Source organism: Populus euphratica, unplaced genomic scaffold (assembly GCF_000495115.2).
Source record: "Populus euphratica unplaced genomic scaffold, PopEup_1.0 scaffold57.1, whole genome shotgun sequence".
NCBI lineage: Eukaryota > Viridiplantae > Streptophyta > Magnoliopsida > Malpighiales > Salicaceae > Populus > Populus euphratica.
Genome location: NW_011499919.1, coordinates 873275 through 889269, shown reverse-complemented (window position 1 = coordinate 889269; position 15995 = coordinate 873275). Strand labels below are relative to the sequence as shown.

Sequence of the window (15995 nt, the reverse complement as noted above, 5' to 3'; positions counted from 1 at the left end):
TTACTGTACCTGGATTCAAGTCCTAGTATGCACGTCTGTCATCCCTGCAGTGCCGTCCTAGTGTGCATGTCTGTCACCCCTGCGGTGCTTTACATACCTACTGGGTTTGCAGGATATTCAGTGGGCCGTGGGGATTAGTCATGGTGCACACAAGCTGGCCCGGACATCCCACGTAAATCAAAAATAAAAAAAAATAAAAAATATAGAGATTGAGACAAGATATAGTGAGCATTTAGCGCGGAAACATGATCGATAATAATTACTTACCACAGCATGCTTTTGGAAGGTAATTTAATGCAAGTTAAATTCACATCCATTTAAATGATATTCATTTCTTATATATGTATCTTTAGTATGATATTTTAGTTGAAGATTTTCTTTGATCAATTCAACCAGGATCATTAAATCCAACATCCATTACTTAGAGCTAACTAAGTTAGATCGGATCAATCAAAACTGACATTGCTTTTTTAGAAATAAAAAATAAATCAAATTAAATTTTGACAGAATGATAATTTAACGAATCATTTGAGATCAATTTTTTTAAAAAAAAAAAAAAACTAACCCGGGCCCAACTAAAAAATAGCTTAACTACTGACCCAACAAGATATCCTGGGGGCCGAAAACACAAAGTGTATTTAGCATCCTTTTTTCTCGTGAGCTTTTTCTTAGTCAAGTAATATTAAGCAACCTTGTCTTTTTTACACGGCCCAAATATCATGACCTTGTTTGCCAACCAAACCATGGGAACGCGGTCTACACAGAAAGGAAATAGCCATCAATTGAAGTAAGGCCACCTCTGTAACCACACGAAGAGTGCATTTGCTCTTTAGTCAAATTTAAAGGAAAAATCTTAGTCTTCTCATGCAGCTGTGATGTTTGAAATATTCTTATGGAAACAATTAAAAGTACACTCTACTATAGGACCCCTTGTATCCAAAGTAAAAAAACAAATCATGAAAGGTTGCTTCGTGGATTAGCCACGCATCTTGGAAGCTGGGTTTTCAAGGTTCAAGCACACAGGAAACAAGGATTTGGCCTTTTCTTGATTTCAAAGATTAAGCAAGAACCCTACGGTTCTCCACCATGAATGATGCCCCCACAAAAACTGTAAATGTTAATTACCTATCACTCACTTCATGACTAGATTATAGACACATAAGCTAACATAGCATGAGCATGAATCCTGTCAAGATTCGACAAATAACATTGTATTAACAATGAACCTGATACGGCAGACAAATAATTGCTGCCATCTTCATGTCGGGTAAAGGAATGCAGGAACACGGCTTAAAGCAGACGGAGAGAGACCAAAAGTGTCGAGCTCTTTATAAACCTGGCATAAAAGGGATCCTCAGTACCTGACACAGAAGGAAAGATTTTAAAATCAAGTGATGGAACAAAAACCAATTAAATGCCACAACGAGTATAAGAACTAATTTTGCTAGTTAAGACTTATTGCAAGCTCATTAGTGTAGCAGACTCATCATCAAGTCTCCAAATTTCTGCATCATCCACCAGGACAATCACTCGTGTGGAAGCAACATAGCCTGCTGCCTAAAACACACCCCTATAATAGGCAACAACAAAAAAAAAAATCTTAAAGCTACGTCTCTGGGAAACATAAGCATCACATTTGCCGGGTAACATTTGAATTTCAGGAGCTACAATTGCTCAAACATAGGACACCGATTTTTATGATCAATTGACCTATCCCCGATTTTTATGATCAATTAACCTATCCAAAGTATGGGAATTCTCAAAAGTCACTATCTGTCTGCAATTACAAGTCAAGCTGCATTAACCTCACATGAGGAGACACTGAATGTTTTCATGCAAGATGTTGCACTTTAGCTCTCTGACCAATCCAGTAACGGATATACCAAGGGACAGAGAAATTGTCGAGGCCATTTGTTTTCCAATTTTAGCCACTGAATGCAACTCTACCCTCTTTGACTACAAACAACAATAAGCAATAACAGTTATTGGCATCAAAAGTACGAGTTTAGCACTAATAAGCAAAGTTCCAAGAGCAACACGCAACCAAAATTCCCAGCATTTGTCAAACTGGAAACTGTAATCAGAGTCTCAGATGGGAAAGTTTTATTAGAATCTCCAAACAGCCGGTTTTCTACTTCTAATCATATCTGGAATCAGAGGGTAATAAACCTACCATCCACTATCACCCAATCATATGTAATTTTCTATGGCTTCATGTCATAACAACCTGGGATTTCAGAGGAAGAAGTTCTTCAGGCTCAAAAGTTTCAGATCTCCTGAGGAAACCAAAGAAACAATTAAAAAAAGGCCATTTAGGAAGTACAGAAACATGAATAAAATGGTAACAATTATAAAGGTACATGTGCACAGATCAGAACAGCAGGCCTCCCTTCCCCGCAATCAAGAATTGAAATAATACTAGAAAAGTAATCACAAATATAGTAAGGATAATTTGGATAAAACATTCAGAAAGGCATTCCATGGACAGAAAAAGAAAAAGAAAAAGAAGCAAACGTAGTCGAAATGTTTATGGCATTAGACAAATGAAAAGCCAGTACATCATGGTTAGAGATTTACGCCAAATGTTCCAGGTTACATCCAGCTCAAAAGCCATAAAATGCAACATACAGATTTATGCTTTTATCAGAACTAACCTTCACACTAGCCCCCCATTACCTGAACCCTCCCACCCAAATACCACCCGCAGTAGCCTAAAAAGGATAGCAAGATACAACCTGCTTCGTAGGATTTGTAATCTGAACAAGAGAAAATTGGGGAATCAAAACAAATCCTCCCTTATTTCCTCCTTTCAGACCAACAAAACATAAAAGAGAAAAATAAAAATTAAACTAACTCTACAAAGGTCACATTTATCCTTTGTGCAAAGACATGAACATGACATTCCATCTATTCAGAGAAGAGACTTACATTAACGCGGGACAAAACATTAGTCACCACCGCCAATGCTCTTCTCTAAGGACACTTGATTATCATGAGAAGTGTCCTCCTTTGAAACCATTTTGTCTTGCACAACCCTGTTGTCAGCAGTATCACCTTTGGACAGGCTCCTCCACCTTTGAAACCAGACGGTCTGGTAAAAGTTAGCTTTCCCTCTTCATCATTTGCTTCATCAACCTTCACTGTTTCTGCATCAGTAGCTACAAAATCGTCTCCTTTTTCCCCATCATTAACAAATCCACTACCTGCCTTCTCATCCTTGACCTCATGCTTCATGATAACTTGATCATCAGTACATTTTCTTCCATACAAACATCATCACTCCCCTTCCTCCTTATCAAAATTACTAACATTTCTTACACACTCCATCACCTCCTCGTTACCGTCGTTAGCTACAGTATTCACACCAATATCAGATCCTCCATCACTCTCATTCTCAGAAACATTCTCCACAACCTCCTCATTAACATCTTCCAAAACCATAGCACTACTGCTACTCTGACCATGCTGCTGATGCCTCTCCAAAAACTGCAACCTCATCCTCAAATCCCCTAACTCACTCTCCATCAAAAACAACCTCTCTTTCAAAGTCAAATTCTCCTCTTCCAATTGCGCTATATGCGTGTCCTGATCATCAACCCTATTCTCCAAGACATTATTATTATTATAACTATACTCCCCTCCAACACCACCACCGCTCGGATAAATCATCTCAAACCTACTCAAATCATGATCCAATCTCCTTTCCACTTCCACATGCTCTTCCACATCGCTCTCCTCATCATCCTCATCATCCTCACTCGCTTCATTTCCAGGGGATCTCAACCTAATCAAACCCTTCATCGATCCATACCCATCAACACCCCACTCCTCTTTCGCCATATCACCTAACACCTCCCTCGAAGGCGAAAATATCGGAGTTGGCAACATTGCCGGAGTCACCGGACACGGAGAAACCAACGAAGCAATCCCACCGGATTTTTTCGCCCGGATAATAAACGACGTCGTATTCCTCGGCGCATAAGGCGCGAACCTATTATTAAATTTCTTCTTTGGATGATAATATTTCCGCGCTTTCATTCTGTTTTGTGTTTGCAATTCATTCAAACTCGGTGGCTTATACCCTCCGCCACCGCCGCCACTAACACCACAAGATAAACCAGGGTTATTATTGGAATTTTCCAGTCTTTTGTTGTTGTTGGCATTTTTACCCTTCCAGTTGCTGCTGCTGTTGTTGCTGCTTCTAGGCTTTGAAGGAACAAAATTATTATTAAACTTCGACGGATTTTGAAACTTCTTGAAAGGTCTCTGGTTCATCATCATCATCAACGGCTGTGGTTGATTCATGGCTTGACTGTGACTCAACATCAGTGATTGCAGATGAATCGGAGGTGGCTGACCCATCAATTGCGGTGGCTGCTGATTCATGATTGACGGTGACGGCTGATCGTTCATTTTTCAAACCCTAAGACAATAAAATAAAAAACAAAAGAGGCTCGGTTTTGACGTACAAAAATCTAAATTAGCAAAATAGGTTTGCAATTAAGATCAATTCCCGTCTACTAAGAAGAAGAAGATGAGAAATTAAAGATCAGATCGAAAAACGCTAAAAAGATCGGATTTTTTGTCTACCTTTTGAAACTTCTTTAATTTGTTTTTAATTTTAGAGATCTAGAGAATTCTTGGTTAATTTTTTTTTTTTTTTAGGGCTGTATTATTGTGTTGGGGCTGTTTATATACGGGATAAAGGTGATTTATGGCGGTTGGATTTGGGGGTTTTTTAATGGACGGTGGAGATGAAAGGACGTGTCGGTTTGAAAGGGTTTGATTTGACTGCTTGAAGGCGATAAGTAGGGAAATTGCAAACTAGTCTTTATTTTCTATGTGCTTAGGGTTTGGTTTATGAGATATTAAATATTTTAGTTAGGAGAATGAAGGGACTTTGCAACTTGGTCCTTTAGAGTTTTTGTATTTAATAACCATTGTGGAAGTACTTCTATGTTTCTTTTTGATAGAATTTGGGGTTTTGGGTAATCATCTAAAACAATCCCTTTTAAATTAGTATTTTCAATAATATTGATTTGAATAAATAGCATTACTTGAACATTCTGAGATACTCACTGTCAGAGTTTTTTTTAATTTAATAGCAAATTGTATTCTTAATTTAATTTTACTAGATAATTTTTTGTGTTATGTTGTAAGTTGAATAAAAAAAATTCAACATAAATATGATATCTAGGATGATATTTTTAAAAAATATTAAAATGACAGCATGTTATCTCGACTTGAATCAACTTAAATTAACCTATCAAATCTATTATTCAGATCATGAAATAATGATAACTCTATTGAAAGCAAATTAAAAAAAATATTAAACTCAATATTCAATAAATCTAATATTAAATAGTGAAATTTAAAATAAAATTCAACTAAAAAAATTCAAATCAACTCGATTAATCAATCAAACATAGATCATGAGATTGGAATAATCTTTAAAAAGAAAAATAAATTATAAAACTCAATTCTCAATTAATTCAGTATTTAATGGTAAAATTAAAAAAATAAATTAAAAAAATCACTTCATTCAATTAACCAAACTTATGACTCAGGTTATGAGATTGAGATAATATCATCGATTGCAAACTAAAATAAATTATAAAGTCTAATTATCAATCAACCCAATATTAAATGATAAACTTTAATAAATTCAACTAAAAAAACAATAAAAATCCAAGTCAACTAACTTAACATGTGACTCGAATCATAAGACCGTGATAACCACTTAAAAAGCAAATAAAAAAATTATAAATTTTAATTCTCAATCAACTCTAATTTTCAAGGATTATATTAAAAAAATAAAGAATAATAAAAACTATTTGGCATAAACTTGATTAATTTACTAAATTCACGGCAGAAAATTATGATAAATGCATAGAAAGAAATTTGAAAAAAATTATAGAATTTGATTCTCAATCAATCCAATATTAAAAAATAAAATTAAAAAAATAGATAAAGAAAAATAACTTGAGTTAATACGGTTATAACTCGCAAAATTCACAACTTGATTTATGAGACCGGGATAACTTAATAAAAAGAAAGTCAAAACAAATTATAAAGTTATATACCCTGTAAATTCAATGTTAAAAAATAAAATTAAAAAAAATATTAAAAAATTTAAGGACTAAAGTAAAAAGAAACTTGCCTTATTTCGTTATTGTCATGGTGAAAAGCTAATCACTTTTAATATATGTTAGTATAATAAAATTAAGTCCTTGTGTTCAAATAAATTATTTATGTATTAATTTGAGGAATAATTATGTGTGAAGTATAGAAGAGGGCATCTTATTATGCAAGTTAACATCCCTTTGAATTTTAGATTTAAAGTTAGTTCATAGATACCAATTATTTGAATAAACTTATAATGTAAAATTCTTTGTTGGAAGAAGGGAATACAAAGAGGGAAAGAATGGAATGAGTGAAGATTAAGAGAGGGAAAAAGAAAGTAACAGACTTTGATGACGGTGATGCTTCGAGATGGCTTGGGTGGTAAGCAAGGAGGAAAATGACATGGGACATCTATTTAGATAATGTTTTAGAATAAAGATAATAAAAATACGGTGAAGATATAAAAATAAATATTTATAAGATCATTTGATATAAATTTTTATGTTTTCAAAATAAAAACACAGAAATATATATTTTTTATTGTAAAACGGTAATCAAATGCTATCGAAGAATATCATGCGCGCGCTTAAAGGGAATAAGTATTTCTTACCTCTATTCTTGTTCCCAGCTTATGATATACCTGTCGGTCTAAAGATTAAACCCCAGATTTTCTTCTCTTTTTTTTTGGCTCAATATTCCCTGTATATATTCTAACCAAAGATAATCACCTAACCTTAAACGGCATCTAACCTAATCTCTGCAACAAGAAACGATATTTTATGATAAACACCTAACCTTCATTCCAGTTTGAATTTTTTTCTCTTTTGGTAAAACAAGATGAAAAGGATATATATATATATATATATATATATTATTTTTATAAAAAAATTATAATTTTCATTGTTGATACACAACAGCATCATACGCACATAAACTTAGCGTCGTTATAAATTATTTTTTTAATTAAAAATTAATGTTGATTAGTATTTAAAAGTATATTTTTATTATAGTTTTAAATTATTATTTTATACTTAAAATATTAATAACTTCTTAATTAAAACATATTTTATAATAATATTGGTTGCATCAATCTTTCAATAAATACATGCCATCACCCTGTAAAGAAACATCAGAGCCTTGCTACACTGAGAAAATATTCTAATAAACTAGGAGTTTAATGTACAGATCAAATCTAGATATGAATTGTTAACATTCTAAGAAACAAAGAAATTAAGGAAATAAAATGGAGAACCAGGGAGATGAAGGGCTGCCGTTGGTGATTTTGTTTAAGAGAACTAAGAGGGAGGAAAGAGAGAAAACTTGACTACGGCATATATACGAGTATACCATACGAAAGAAATACTACGAGACTGAGTAGCATATAACATGCTCTTGCTAGTTGAAAACAATGCTTTAGATCTGTGTGATAAAGTATCCATTTAACGAACTCTTGGGCACAAAAGATTCAAGTGTGAAGTGAACTCATCAATGAAAAGGGCTCTTCGTGCTTCAGTAGGTAGAGAGATGTGGTGGAATCCATTGCACTGCACGCGTTTGTGGTTGCTGATGAGCGAGCTTCTAAGAAACCACAGAAGGGAGGAAACAGAACACCAGCATCTCGTAAAGGGGGGAGCCATTGACTCTCTTCTTTTTCTCGCTTATTTTCTGTTCTGCCCCTTTCTATCGTAGTTGTTAAAATTGATTGATTCTCGTGAGTTCGGTCTAAGAGATTTATGACTTTCAAACTTAATTTGGAAGGAGTTTTGAATTGAATTGAATTGAAAAGTAAGAAAATGACCTGACTATCTTGCCCTATTGCTAGCAAAGTAAGAAATTGACCTGACTATCTTGCCCTATTGCTAGCCGAGTAAATTCCAAGAATTTCTCAAGGAAAAGCAGGTGGCGCATGAAAAATCTTATTGAAGAATCTCAATCAATTCTCACACAATTTGCCACATAGAATTATAATTGTTCAACCTATGAAAGCGAAATTCTAGAAAAAAAGAAAATGGGTTAGATTTTACCAAAAAGCAGGCGGTGCATTTAGTGGCCATCAATCCAATCCCATCCGGTGAAGAATCAAAGAAATGGGACAGTATCTAGTATCTAATCGACCCTCAAATCTTAATATTCGTTTTCTGTCGATGTCACTCACGTGAACATCTTCAGGTCACACCACGAGACTATGCATGATAAGATAGACGAACAACGGCATATAAAAGAATGGGAATCTCCAACCAGTTCTTCAAAATGGCCATGCACAATCCTAAGAGATGGTGCCTATGGCCGTCCTTAGCACATGGCGGCACAACTTCCGTTGCCACCATGTGTTCTTGAAGCTGAAGCCATAAGAATGGTAATGTGGCCTTGAGGAAGAATTTTAGACTTAATCCTGGGTATTATAGATCATAATAAAAAATAGCAGGAAGAAGATCCGGGCAGAAGCTAATCTACTGAAATTGCCTGAGAGAAGCAGTGGTGTCCTCTAGATTACCAGTAAGAAATGGAGGAAGGATGGAAGTTCTTCCTGTCACAGTGCTGGATAGGACACTGATGAGGAAAAGGAACAGAGTAGCAACAGCTGGCTCGGTTCAGTGGGGTCCAACTTAGAGCATTCTTGAGGACAAGAAAGCATTCAAGAGGGGAGTGTTGTTCCAAACTTCAGGGGAAGAACAAGAGGTACACATTAAAAGCGTGATGGTTAACTGACAGTTAGAGGTTGTTAATGACAGTAACTGTCAGTACATGAATAAGTGAGAGAGAGTTAAATGAAGGTCTGGTGATGTATATAAGCCCATATAGAGATTGCGTGAGATACAAGAAATAACAGGGGAATTCTTTTTCTATCTTCCCTTCCTATTCTGTTCCTTCCTTCTTCTATTTCCTGAATCTTGTTAAGGTTAGGCTTAACATTCACCAAGCGACCAAGCGACCCCCGAGTTAACACAAACCCTTATTTAGGTGCCCACGAGTTAACACAAACCCTTATTTAGGTGCATCCCGAAATCAAACCATGCTCCAATATTGTGCTATTTGATAAAAAATAAAAAATAAAAATGCAAAGACAAAAGCAAAGTGAACTTCTTGCTTGTGTAATTACTAAGTAGAAGAATGTGCCAATTTGAACTTAAATGTAAACATATAATAATAATAAAGGGTAATCAGCAGCAATATACCACTGCTAAGATGGAATTAACAATCTATAGGGTTTTTCAGATTAGCCACTAAAGCACAAAATTTACATGTTAAATCGGTTGAAAATTTTAGCTGAAAATGTATAAACATAACTAATCATAAACTGCGTGATGTTGTAACCACAGAATCTAATATACAATATAACAACAAATGCTACATTGCTATTCACGTAGCTAAAATGTAACCTAACTGGTTTGCTGCTATCACAGGGATATAGTAAGATCAAACCAATACTACTCGAAAAACGAAACTCTCCTTTAGGATCAAACCTGTTCATCATATCCCAATATTGGGGTTGTTACCAGCAAGAATGAGAGAAATTTCCAGTCCTCGGCTGAAGGCTTGGTTGAACATGAGCCGGGTTTGGAAGGTTGAAACGAATGGAAACCAAGACAAGAATGCTATTGGGATGAAGATCAGCATCCCCATCCCAGCATCGTATAGGCGGGCAATTGAACGGATGGATTTCCATAATCCCATGCGTTTCATTACAGGTTTCCAAGCAGATGCAATCTGAAAAAAAAAGAATGAAATTATAATCTCAAACCATGAAAGATACGGGGAAGAATTGTGTAAAAGATATATATAATAAACATTGTTCACAAACAATCAGGTTAAAGACAAACTACTTGTCCATGTTCTCCGCTCCCTCTTCCTTCTCTCCCCTCTTCCTTCCCTCTCAAGTTCGTACCGTATTGAATTAATTCAGGACGTCTATTATGATGTTTGATGCGGCACTCAAAAGCCCTTACATTCTTGTGTTTGATAGCATGGAATTGTTTTTCTAGATATGAACAACATGCGTAACTCATCTTACTGCAAGCAGTTTCATTGTTCTAGCATGACCGCTCAGTGCTTATTCACTCTCACTTTTGTGCAATGGCTTCTTGAGGACATTTTTTTTTTCATTTGTGCCCCACCCCCCTGATAATTCTTATGACAATTCATGAGGAAATAAAAGTTGACTAAACAGCCTACATGTATCTGATAAGATGTTTTTCCATCCAAAGTGTTCGATTTTCACAGATTTACACAAAATAATCTGTCCTTGATGTTAAACTCGCATATATCAAGATTACAGCACAGCAACAGCAACAGCAAAAGAGCAGTTCAGAATTTCATCACTGAAGAACATATGGAAATTTTTCTACTTGTGCTTCAAGGAAAGAAGATGAGTAAAGATAAGAATTAAAAGAAGAATGAAAAAGGTGATTCAGAAAACTCACGGATAAAATTCCCCATATAGTGGGAATAAATGCTAAGATGCTTGCAAATATGTCACTCACTGACAATTCTGTAAGCGCAACTGCAATAACTATACCAGCCAAAGCTAACATGAAGGAGACACCTTGTACAAAGCGCAACAAAAGTTGGAAATTGACAGAGACCTTCTGACTGAAAGTGAACACCTGTAATCAAAAGGTAAAGATGAATTGAATTACAAACAACATGACAAGCAAGTCTCATAATTAAGAAGTACATAATTTGTGGCTGTGCAGCAATACTGCTCACCTTGAAAAGAATTATAAGGACAGCTAGCACAATCCAAGAGAAGCCATACACCTAAGACACACCAAAAAGTGATTTCCCAAGAATAAGAAATGCATGTTAGGTCAATGAATCTAATTTCATTTGGAGGACGAAACAAATAAGGGGTAAAACTGCATTAAGAGGCAAAATAGCCATTTCAGAAGCCAAAGCACGTCCTGCATAAAGACACATTTTAAGAGATGTATTACCGATAATGATGTATCACTTCCTTGTATATGAAGTTTGTATACAACACCATACTGGAAGATAAAGAATCTTAGACTCAAAAGAGTCTCCATTATCCTCCCACTCAAAGTCCGAATATGTGCCTGTAAGATATTTTGAGGTCGTTAACGTGAAACAAAGTGAAATGCAAAAAATATAGAACATGCTAAATAAAAAGTGAAACATACAAGACTTGCATGGTTAAAGAAGATTTTAAGTCCCTTCAAGTAGTTTGGTAAAAGATTGCTAAGTTGACCAAATTGCCCAACATCAACTGGACCATGTGTTCTGTACAATTGCTTTACTATTTTGACAAAAAAAATATATGGAATTAATTCTGGAATCTGGATTAACATGAAACAGCATTAAGAGCATTTTCACGATACTTTGATTAGAGCATAAAACAATACTGCTCAGTGTAGTCAAAGGCTAGCCAAGTGCTCACCCAGGTCTTAGATGAGAAGCTTTACCAGCATGTTCCCAATCAATTACAAGAGTAGCTTTACCAATGTGTTTGCAATCTTAAAGAAAAGGAGCTTCATTCTTTATTGCTCAGTTAGTGTTCGCTAAAAATATTCTTTTAATGGATATCTTAACATTGCAATATCAACCAAAAGTTACAATCAAGATTAGGTATTTTTGTTGCAGCTTTCCTTAGTTTTGCTAATTCTTCATATAGCATGTATCCCAGTTTTCTCCTCTCAGAATCTTGTAGGGCTGAAGCTTCTCTAATCCCCCCCTTCTCTCCCTACTATGCATCCCAGTATTCTATCTTTCCACAGCCTAACAAATAGACAATATTATAGAAACAATTATACATAGCTGGAATCAAATGGATACTTGATGCTGCCCCTTATTTTCATTTATAGGGTATGCCAATGAACATCTGATAATGGCCGATGGTACCACTGAACCAAGGAGAGTCACTGTTTGATGCATGCATAGGAGTGGAGATTCTTTAGGGGAATTGGAGTGGAATTTCCCCTATGCATTTATTCAAAACATGAAAAAGGGAAAAACAATGACATGTACAAGAACAAAAGTAATACCAATTCTTCATCCCACCAAGCCTCCCAACTTTCTTGTCCCTTAACCCCAATTCCACCTCTGTAAAAAAGCCAATTTGTCCAATCACTGAAGTCCTCCACTGTCCTAAAAGTACATCATTAAGGGTTACTCAACAAGGTGGCAAAAAAAAAACCATAAATAAACATAAGAAACAGTGCTTACTTTTGCCACTCAAATCCAGATGGATTGAACAAATAGGGAGCAAAAAGCCAAGATAGAGCCATAAACCAACTGCTGACTGTAAGAAGAATGTAAGATAATGCACCACCTTCATTATACCCGTATGCAAGGTACACGACCAGCAAAAGCACAACTTCTAGTCTGAAGATAAGAGGACAATCAAACGATTATTGCAGCTCAAGCATGTGCACGTGCACGCACAGAGAGAGAGAGAGAGAGAGAGAGAGAGAGAGAGAGAGAGAGAGAGAGAGAGAGAGAGAGAGAGAGAGAGAGAGAGAGAGATACCCTTTGACAAAATGGCTGCGGGAGTAAAGCCTGTAGTTTTCAGAAAATCTAATATGGCGGACCACAAATCCACGACCAGTGGCTTGATACTAGTAGGAAAAAGAATATTATTGTAACACATTCCACAGCACTAAAAACAAATAATAAATATTCAACAAAGAAAATGATTGAACATACCCTTGCACCGCCATGAAGAATGGTCCTACCAAAATAATGTGATTTTGTGCCTAATGAAAATGTGAAGAAGACAGAGCAGAGCTGAAGCTGCATTGTGATGAAACTGACAACAGCCTGCAACATTAATCAGAAGATTACCACCACAACAGTTTTTCAGCTCAGCAACAAATTAAAGAACATGAAGCTAAGCAGAAGTTCATGTCCTTAAAACTGAGAACCGTGAGCACGAGTCAAGTAAGCTAAACAATGAATTACAGTAGTCTCAGATGACATGATAGCATAAGCAGAAGTTCAAAAGTAAATATGCATGCTTGTAGATGAGTGAAATAATGCAACACAAAAAAATGCAAAATCTTAGTTCTCCTCTCTTCATAATTCCGAGTTTACTGGGTCCAGTTGCTTAAACAATGCTTGCGAAGGAGGAACACTAACCTACATAAAAATAATTTTACAAGCTTGGGATGTAATATACCACATGCAGATGTTTGGCATAAGCGACACCAAGAAGTTCAGAAAAATTTAACATAGAATAAAAATGTAACGGCATAAAATGTAAGGATGGTATAGGTGAAAAAACATGTAAATGAAAATAAAATATAAAGAGAGAAACTTTCTTGCATCTTGCTTAACCCTTAGTTAGTTCATGTAATTAGCATTCACAGCTTATGAAACATATAGTAAGGATGATATTTACCCTCAAGAATCCCAGCTCTAAGATGAAGCCCAAAACCATTGGCACAGCAGTAAAAATACCAATTTGAAAGAGAAATTGAGTGTTCAGAGCAGCACTCAGGGCATTGTTCTTCGTTATCAGTGCTCTAATTTCAACTTCTTCACCTACTCCAGATAGTGCCTAAAACAAAATCGCATCAGTGTCAAGAAAAATAAATTGGGAACAAGAGCTAGCATATTTGTGCAAACAGCAGGTGCTGAGATGAAACAAAACTGTGAACTACATTTATATAATCTTATAAAATCAGATATATAGATTATTCTACTAAAAAATAAAACATATATGGATTATTTCTTAAGACATTTTACATCAGATGAATGCCTTAAAACCTATGGGATTGTATTTATGACACATGTTAGACATTGTTTCTTCATTTTATGGTGGCTTAAAACTGGTACATAATTTCATATCATATTTATCAACTTGAAACAGGAAAATATCAGCAAACTAAATATAAAAATGAACATATAAGTCGTGATCTGGAGTGCAAAGGATTTAAAGTGAACGAGTATACAAGAATGGAAATTTTAGTCAGGTAATGGACAGATCAATCTTACCAAATATGCCTTCCCATAAAGGAAAATGTATACAGTCAGCACCGTCAACTGCAATATAATTTCCAAAAGAAAACTTGTTAAAAAGAAATACAATGAGAGGTGTGCATATGCATGTAAAAAAACATGATGCAGCTTTCACACCACACTTTTCCTCTCCTACTCTTTTTCCCTGTAAAATTGGAGCATAAGATGTAAACCCCAATCTCTGTTGTACTAGATACACATTTATCTAAATACTATCTAGAAGTGCAACACAAAACCTACACGATGAATCAAATCATAGAGGCCAGCTGATAAGAAGAAAGGCATGCAAAAGGTGCACACTCAAAGGATTGGAACAAAAGCAAACTTTTAGAGTAAGATATACATTCTCCCTTCATGAAACAGCGTAAAATTAGCATAGTCTAACTCTTTAAATGTTGCATTTTCTTTATCATTGCATTAAGCAACTTAAGCCAACCGATGTGAACCTTCAATTCATTCAACTGCAAATAAATTATAAATTGTCATGTTCATAACCACAGCTAGTAATTACATACCATCGTACAAAAGTAGTATCCCACAGTGGTAAAGTAGAATGACATCATTCGAAAGAAATCAAAAAGCTGCCCGAGCCTGTAGACATCCCTACTAAGAACTTGCTCACCATTACCACTAGAAACCTTCCCTTCAAATACAGCTATCTGATTGAGACCAACATCTCGTCCTTTGCCAACCTGTAAATTTTAATCAAGGATTACAATTACTTAACTTAAAAAAGCTCCAAGTAAGAAATAAGAAACCATACCTGAATATACTCGTGATGGGTGACATTTCCTTGGCGTAGAGTTGAATTGAACCCTGCATGGGATGTCAAAAGGAAAAATTCTGTAAGGTACACACACACAATACAAAGAGAGAGAGAGAGAGAGAGAGTTAAATGTAAAAATAAAAGCATTTGAAAGACATTACATTCTAATTCCTTCATAGGTTTTTAACTTAAAAACTAAAATAATTGCTAAAAGCCTAAGGTGAAGGAGAAAGCCCACACATAATGAACAACAACAAGATAGACTGGCTTTGGCAGATCAAATTCACAAGGTCGTGATGGTTCTTTTATTGAGAAATGAACCAATTTCCAACAACCCATAAACTTTCTGATCGTTTTGGATAAAACAAGGAACTTCTCTTTGGTGATAATAAAATCCATAAGGTGCTAAATGCTATTCCTATTAAAACTTTCAGAAACAGATTAAGCAAATTAGGTTTTGATCTATGGTACCATATGTCCCTAGCAAAGACATAAAAGAACTGGAAACAAGTCCATCAATAGTCAAGTAAAGCAGTCATGCCTGAATATATATCTTCACTGATGTTGATAACACGAGAGGCCTTGCTAATACCACCCCGAGTTATGTGGAAAACTCTGTCAAAAACATCTGGATGTCCATAATGCATACGGACCCTGCGAGTTACATCCAAGTCATCTGTATCTGAAAATTCAATATGATAGTACGCTACCAATTTACTTGCTATAAAACTACAAGCTTACTTTAAAGGATTAGCCAGAACACGCTGACCGAGAGTTACAAAGCTAGTTTCCTGATTTGACATAAATGAGGCTAAAGAAGAGACACTGCAATCATCACAGGTAATGCCTTTAGCAGAAAATAACATCATTACTCAAATGAGCGAAATACTTGTTTCAGCAGAAACATACCTTCCTGTAAACACATGTTCCCTAACACCAAGAATGGTTGGAGGTCGAATACCATGATCTTGATGGAATTCTTCCAGCAGATTTCTCATCTTCAAGGCCTCCTCAAAATAATTATCCTAGAGTTATCATGTAAAGACACATTACAACCAACATTACACAGTGAAGAAAGTTACAAATACCTACTCTACATACCATAACAACAACAACCCAGTGAGGGAACAAA

At 35.5% G+C, this 15995-nt stretch overlaps 2 protein-coding genes across 14 annotated transcripts in view; both read right to left on the bottom strand.

The window, feature by feature from the left end:
• Nucleotides 1-838: 838 nt before the first annotated feature.
• LOC105134987 (uncharacterized) lies at nucleotides 839-4666 on the bottom strand. Of its 12 annotated transcripts, XM_011039647.1 has the most exons (5): nucleotides 2929-4666; nucleotides 2361-2394; nucleotides 2228-2276; nucleotides 1456-1570; nucleotides 839-1361 (listed from the first exon to the last, which is right to left on the bottom strand). In XM_011039647.1, exon 1 carries the CDS (start codon nucleotides 4411-4413, stop codon nucleotides 3277-3279), a length of 1137 nt encoding a protein of 378 aa, XP_011037949.1. In that variant the 5' UTR covers nucleotides 4414-4666; the 3' UTR covers nucleotides 839-1361; nucleotides 1456-1570; nucleotides 2228-2276; nucleotides 2361-2394; nucleotides 2929-3276. The 12 variants fall into 12 exon arrangements, with proteins under 12 accessions (XP_011037949.1, XP_011037944.1, XP_011037947.1 ...); XM_011039642.1 differs by lacking the exon at nucleotides 1456-1570 and having other exon boundaries at nucleotides 839-1326; nucleotides 1934-2276; XM_011039645.1 differs by lacking the exons at nucleotides 1456-1570; nucleotides 2361-2394 and adding an exon at nucleotides 1930-1956 and having other exon boundaries at nucleotides 839-1324; nucleotides 2174-2276.
• A 4608-nt stretch (nucleotides 4667-9274) lies between these two features.
• Nucleotides 9275-15995, bottom strand: part of GSL10 (glucan synthase-like 10) — a 36394-nt gene continuing 29673 nt past the window's right edge. For both annotated transcript variants that reach the window (XM_011039636.1, XM_011039635.1), the window contains 15 exons: nucleotides 15773-15888; nucleotides 15605-15688; nucleotides 15405-15517; nucleotides 14861-14913; nucleotides 14613-14789; nucleotides 14074-14121; nucleotides 13478-13636; nucleotides 12784-12897; nucleotides 12607-12695; nucleotides 12304-12462; nucleotides 12123-12225; nucleotides 11058-11177; nucleotides 10831-10881; nucleotides 10545-10727; nucleotides 9275-9831 (listed from right to left, as the gene is read on the bottom strand). In XM_011039636.1, coding sequence (XP_011037938.1) covers nucleotides 9595-9831; nucleotides 10545-10727; nucleotides 10831-10881; nucleotides 11058-11177; nucleotides 12123-12225; nucleotides 12304-12462; nucleotides 12607-12695; nucleotides 12784-12897; nucleotides 13478-13636; nucleotides 14074-14121; nucleotides 14613-14789; nucleotides 14861-14913; nucleotides 15405-15517; nucleotides 15605-15688; nucleotides 15773-15888 — 1806 coding nt within the window. In that variant the 3' untranslated portion in view covers nucleotides 9275-9594. The remainder of the gene's footprint in view (nucleotides 9832-10544; nucleotides 10728-10830; nucleotides 10882-11057; nucleotides 11178-12122; nucleotides 12226-12303; nucleotides 12463-12606; nucleotides 12696-12783; nucleotides 12898-13477; nucleotides 13637-14073; nucleotides 14122-14612; nucleotides 14790-14860; nucleotides 14914-15404; nucleotides 15518-15604; nucleotides 15689-15772; nucleotides 15889-15995) is intronic.

Excerpts from the sequence above, each read along its gene's own strand:
- LOC105134987 (XM_011039642.1), bottom strand. The coding sequence starts at position 4,413 with ATGAACGATCAGCCGTCACCGTCAATCATGAATCAGCAGCCACCGCAA.